Source organism: Teleopsis dalmanni, chromosome 1 (assembly GCF_002237135.1).
Source record: "Teleopsis dalmanni isolate 2A chromosome 1, ASM223713v2, whole genome shotgun sequence".
Classification (NCBI taxonomy): Eukaryota; Metazoa; Arthropoda; class Insecta; order Diptera; family Diopsidae; genus Teleopsis; species Teleopsis dalmanni.
In genome coordinates this window covers 204,963,795-204,970,264 of record NC_051846.1, presented here as the reverse complement: position 1 = coordinate 204,970,264, position 6,470 = coordinate 204,963,795, and the positions used below count along the sequence as shown (strand labels likewise).

The 6,470-nt window shown below is 34.9% G+C and overlaps 1 protein-coding gene across 1 annotated transcript; it reads left to right on the top strand.

Moving 5' to 3' along the window:
* Positions 1-4: 4 nt before the first annotated feature.
* Positions 5-4,791, top strand: LOC119667110 (adenylate cyclase type 9-like; the record flags this gene model as incomplete). Its single annotated transcript, XM_038076396.1, has 3 exons — positions 5-912; positions 971-1,071; positions 1,136-4,791. Coding segments are annotated over 3 exons (4,098 nt in total), but the record flags the coding sequence as incomplete, so codon positions are not given.
* Positions 4,792-6,470: the final 1,679 nt, after the last annotated feature.

Here is a 6,470-nt window from a genome sequence, read left to right as displayed (position 1 = left end):
TCTGACCTATACAGGACGCGCATTTAGCCCATTGGGACACTTTGCTATTTGTCTTGAAATACTTTTACTCATTTACACGGCACTTCCAATGCGTTTATGGCTGTGTTCACTCATAGCTATAACATATTCAGTGTTATTCGAGTCAGCTGCTATTTTGGTAGGCAGCACCGCATTGCATGGAAACACATCGGAGTTTTGCTACAAAATACTTACACTCCGTATACTGCTCCATATAAGCGTACATTTAGTAGGTCTGCATGTTATGATTATGAATATTGTACGTATGCGTGGCACTTTCATGAAAATTGGTCAGAATTTATTGGTACGTCGACAGCTAGAAATGGAAAAGCAATTAAAAGAGAAAATGATACACTCAGTTATGCCACCGAAAGTAGCCGATATGCTGTTACATGAAGGTAACAGAGATTCAGCTGATGGTGCCATGAAACCGGAATCACATTATATGCGACCTCGTCCCTCTAATGATGTCAAATCCCTATTTCGTCCATTTCACATGCACAGCATGGATAATGTGAGCATACTCTTTGCTGATATTGTGGGCTTTACTCGCATGTCCTCAACCAAAACAGCCGAACAATTAGTGGAAATACTTAATGATCTCTTCGAGAGATTTGATGATCTTTGTACTTTCAACGGCTGTGAAAAAATATCAACTTTGGGTGATTGTTACTATTGTGTTTCTGGTTGTCCAGAGCCAAGGCCTGATCATGCCATTTGCTGTGTAGAAATGGGCTTGGGCATGATAGACGCTATGCGATGTTTCGATGCGCAACGGCATGAGGGTGTCAAAATGCGCGTAGGTGTGCATACTGGCACTGTTCTTTGTGGAATTGTAGGTACGAGAAGAGTAAAATTTGATGTCTGGAGCAATGATGTTTCATTAGCTAATAAGTTAGTATAAAAAATAAGCAGAATTTCAATAATTATTCATAATATTGTTTGATTTTAGAATGGAATCAACTGGGAAACCAGAACAAGTACATATATCGGAAGAGACATCTAACTTTTTAGGGGAAGCGTACTATCTCGAGGAAGGTGAAGAAGTTTTCGGTAATAGCGCTTCTCTAATATTTATTTATATATTTACTAATATAAGAAATTTACACCTATTTAGGTCATCGTACTTATTTTGTAGTTGGTCGTCGAAAAGATGTGTCAAGACAAAACAGCTTAAGTCCCAGCATACGCGCGGGAGATGGTAGTCATCTTATGTTACCTGAAGTACCTGGTCAACTAACATCACTTTCTCAAAGTGCCACAAATATTTCTGTAATACATCCCAATGTTCCCCCAGCTTCCCCAGTAGGACAACACTCATCTTCACTTAATCCTTCGCCAGTACTTTCCTTACGTCCAAGACTGACTTCATTAAGCATGAAAATGCGCAGAAAATCACACAGCCGTGAACGCGATCTGGAACGTGGTGTTACAGATCATACGGCAATCACAGAAATACCATCTGTGATTGTCGTGCGCGAAAGGCCAAAGATCATAATTACAACCAAAAGCTTACCAGGCAGCTTAGACTCAGAAGAACAAGACTTTGTGGTAGACGGCTGCTGCCGTACAAACAATTCAACGAATAAGGCTCGATCCGCAGAAGAAGAACCACGTCCTAAGATTAAGTTAAAGGTATGGAAAGTACCGCGTTTTCTTAAGAAAATCGAAGATATTGCCAAATCAGCTGAAAAATCTACGAATACAGATGGAAATATTAACTTAATACATGGAAAGCCAGTGATTAAGACCGAAGAGACTGTTGCATTTATTGAACAAAATGGATACCAGCAATTACCAGTCGTAATTGAAACCACAAAGTCAGGAGTTGGACATATGCTTGACATACCACAAAAACCCAGCCTAAATTCCTGTACAATTTCTCCTAATTTAGCCAAATCACCTGATGGTAGTTGTTGCTCACCTGGTCAATACTCCATGTTTGACGATATCATAGATGTTCGTTCATACATAAGTCAATCCCGCAGTGATATTTCACCATTTGGACGCTCTGGTAGTTACCGCTCGCAATGTGGCCGCAGTGGTAACTCAGAATCCTCACCTATACCACGTCCACGAGCATCAACTTTAGCGACTGGTCGTACAGATGGCACCACAATGCAGCCTCTTATTGCAGCAAATAATATTACAGCAAATCTACCAACACACTCCCGCAATTCAAGTATTTGGCCGGATGGTTTGAGCATATGTCCCTCAGCCACATCCCGAAAAGATTCCGGTATCAAAAGCAACTCACGTCGTTCATCTATACAACAACAAATCTATGCACTCAACCAGTCCGCCATTAGTCAACATCGTGTTTCAGGTTATTTTACTAGCTCCACCTCAAGTATTTCAAATATTGGAGATACAAACTTGCCACATGTACCACTCCCACCGATACCACAACCTACCCCGCAAGTAGCAGATCCTTTAGCAGCTTGTCTTCAACAGCTGCGCAAACAATCAGATTTGCAGCTCATACGCTGTGTGCGAGACAATGCAAAATCTCAGCACAGTTACTTAGTCAATCCACCGCTTAAACGCTTTAGTTTGTATTTTAGATCCAAGCAAATGGAAGATGACTTCCGTTCTAAAGCACACCGATTTGGTAGCGAGAATGAAACAGAGGGACCACCTACATTAGCTACACCGCGTTACAACACTTACATTGATATATTCGTAGGTATTGTTGTTTACCTCTGCATTTCCGTCTCGCTTTTCATGCTAACACCCAACACAGTTACGCCCAGTTTTCGTTTATGGGTCTCGTTGTTCACAGTTTTCACAGCTATACAAATTTTTGCGCTCTTTCTGTTTACTCGGCAGATGTGTCGCCGACATGGCGGCGGACAAAGTCGCACTAAAGTGGCCAACTCAGAGACGTGCACAGATCGAATATTCGAAGCCATTTCAAGCTGGTACCCCTGGCATATATGTTTGGCAGTGTTGATGGCCATGCCAGTTATGCTAATCATCGCCAATTTCTTACTATTGGATCTCAATCAATTGGAAGCCTTCGAATATCATTATGGTTTCTTAATCTTTGTCTGCATTGTTCACTTCTGCAACTTCACACAACTAAACTGTTGGATGCGCAACATATTAGCACTTCTGGCAGCAATGAGTTTTGTGGGAATTGCAGTCTCACAATTGACAGTCTATTCTAACCGCATAGATACGCATCATAATGAAAACGTGAATATAACCCATATGATATCGTTCGCAATGCATGGCGTTGACAGGAATATGAAAGAGGAAGTTAAATGGTTTCAGGATTATCACGTTGAAATTTATCTGGACTTACTACTTATACTCGTGCTTGTTTGGATCTTGAATCGGGAGTTTGAAATCGGTTACCGTCTGACTTTCTATGGCAATGCAGTGGCTAATCAGGATAAGGTGCGCGTACAGAATATGAAAAACCAAGCCGATTTACTGCTGCATAATATTATACCAAAGCATGTGGCGGAGCATTTAAAGAATACAGCCAAATACTCAGAGAATCATCATAATGTGGGCATTATATTTGCTTCTATAGTTAACTTCAATGAAATGTACGATGAAAGCTATTTAGGTGGTAAAGAGTTCCTACGTGTGCTGAACGAATTAATTGGTGATTTCGATGAACTACTTTCCCGACCAGAATTTCGTTGTGTGGAGAAGATTAAGACAATTGGTTCAACTTTCATGGCTGCAAGTGGATTAGATCCTTCTAATCGAGGCGATGGCAATGAACACTTACATGCGATGATGGAGTTTGCAATTGGTATGCAGGGTGTTGTGGATGCGTTCAATAAAGATCTGCTGGAATTTAATTTAATTTTGCGAATCGGCATGAATGTTGGCGATTTAACAGCTGGTGTCATAGGCACAAGTAAATTGCACTACGACATATGGGGTGATGCAGTGAATGTGGCTTCACGAATGGATTCAACGGGTGTACCAAATCGTATACAAGTTGGAAAAGATTGCTTACAGTATTTAGAACCGAAATACGAATTTGAACCCCGAGGCAGTATTTACGTTAAGGGTAAAGACAATATGGAAGTGTTTTTGTTTACGCAACGAAAACCTGATTTGGTAGGCGATGAAGAATATATGGCACAAAATACAGAGAATAGCATAAACCAAAGTAAACCAACAACACCATTAACACCAACCGCTCAAATGGCCAATGGTCAAGTAAATGAGAAGGGCAGCTAAATTAGTACAAATGACTTATTTGATTAAATAATTTGAGTCCTATTGCTGACTGAGGCAAAGATGATGTCATATGATTAGCTCATCCTTTGAAGCATTAGTTATTAAATAATTTATGCAAAAATTATGAATTTGAAAGATCTTAGGAGGTCTCTAAAGAATAATAGAAGAAACCAAATTTAATAGACGAAATACACAACTTCTATCTGTTTAGATTATCATAGTAAACGTCTCTTTTGAGCAGTGTTTGGTTACAGCTGATCTAGAAGTAACTTATGCAGTTATTATTATTTATTCTATAGTATATTTGGAACAATTTGTTTAGGATTTTTTTACATATGTAAATGTGATTAATTATAAAATTAATTTCGAAAAAATTTGACATTCACATTACAAAGCATTTTTGATATACATCAACATATTCATTATATTATATATAATGTAACATTACACTTACAATGCATATTATTATAAGTCGATCTGTTTGCTATAATTTTATTTTAAATTAAAATGTTATCATATTATTGTGTCTTAAATTTGAAGTCACTATACTTAAAGTGAAACGACTAATAATGCAAGGAATTATATTTCAAGGAAATAAACAATATATTACAAAATTTTTTTTTTTTTAATAATTAAGTTTTAATTTAAAAAAGTAAAAATTTTAAGAGAATTTTCAAATCTTGTATAAAATCTTTCTTTTGTAAATATGTACATATCTTCTTTCGTTTTAAGTTAATATATAATTATTTACTTCTAAATTTATTTTAATTTTTATACGAAACGCAACGATATGTTTATTATTAAATTAATTAAACTTAATAATATTAAAATATTTCTTTTTTATTTACTATATGCACCAAAAAATATTATATTAATAATATTTATGTAGGAAATATTTCGCTGAATTAACTGTAACAGAGAGTACTTACTTATTTGATTTAATTAAGTTTATTTAGTTTTGTTCTATTCTACTAATTTTAAAGTAGAGTTGTAGAGTTTCTATTTTTTTTTAAAGTATGTTTTTTAAAACAAATAAATTATTTGCCATAATGCTTGAATCTCACTAATGTGAAAACTGGTATTAATAAATGGAATTACTAGATAAGTTTATTTCTTTGAAACAACTCTCATGAAAAGAAAACCTTTTTCCCGCAAATAGCTCATATGCCCTATACATTATTTGTATTTTTTATGATTTCAATTCCCTTTATGCTCCCAATACTTATTATAAAATATATTGATTAATTATACATACAAAATTGAAGAGGCTATGTTCTAATAATTGGCAATAAAAATAAACTCTACAATGGTATAGAAAGCAAATGGTTTACTTGAGATGGTGGAGCAAGAGAGAAACTTCTCTCCGATTTATATCCAATCCATTATCATATATGCTTTGAACATTTATAACAATAGCAATAATAAAATGATATTTTCTTTAGTTTAGAAAGTTGTTAGAAATTTTTAAAATATAATTTCAATATTTTCTTAGAGTACATGGATATAATGTTAATTTAAACATAAAAAGAAATCAAAGCATCTGAAGCAACAATCACGAAATAGCTAAAGGTACATACATACTGTTGTTATTATAATTGTTATTGTAACCCAGTCAGGAAATCGGAATACTTCCTGCTTTTTAAATATAAGACAAACATCCAATAGGAAAAATACAAAAGTCTTAACTATTTTATATGTATTTTTTTAATAAAATAAAACAACGTCTTATATATTGTGTATATTATAGAAAATATTATTATTATTGTTGTATATACATTCTATATATATATACATTCTATATATATAAAAATATGATATATAATATGTAATAATATTTTATATGGTATAGACTTAAATACTTTGTGTTTAATTTTATTTTAAAAAATTTTTATAAAACATATAATATATATATTAGTCTTAAACTTTCTCTAGCTTTACCTTATTCCCTTTCGCTCTTCCTAACCTTTTCTATGGTATGCTGGCTAGAAGAGCATTCCCATTTATCCTTTCTCTTGCTTTACCCTATTCCCTTTCACTCTTCCTATCCTTTTCCATGGTATGCTGATTTGAAGAGCAAGTCAGTGTGGGTTGGACTCTACTCCACTATTTTAACGTTTATTGTAACTTGTTGAGGAGTTTCAATGGCGTTTGGTTGTTTGAAAAAGAAGTAACTCCAGAAAGAACGCTTAACCTTTTCTAGAACCAAGTTATACACATTACTGACACACATGAATTTTAGTTTTCTT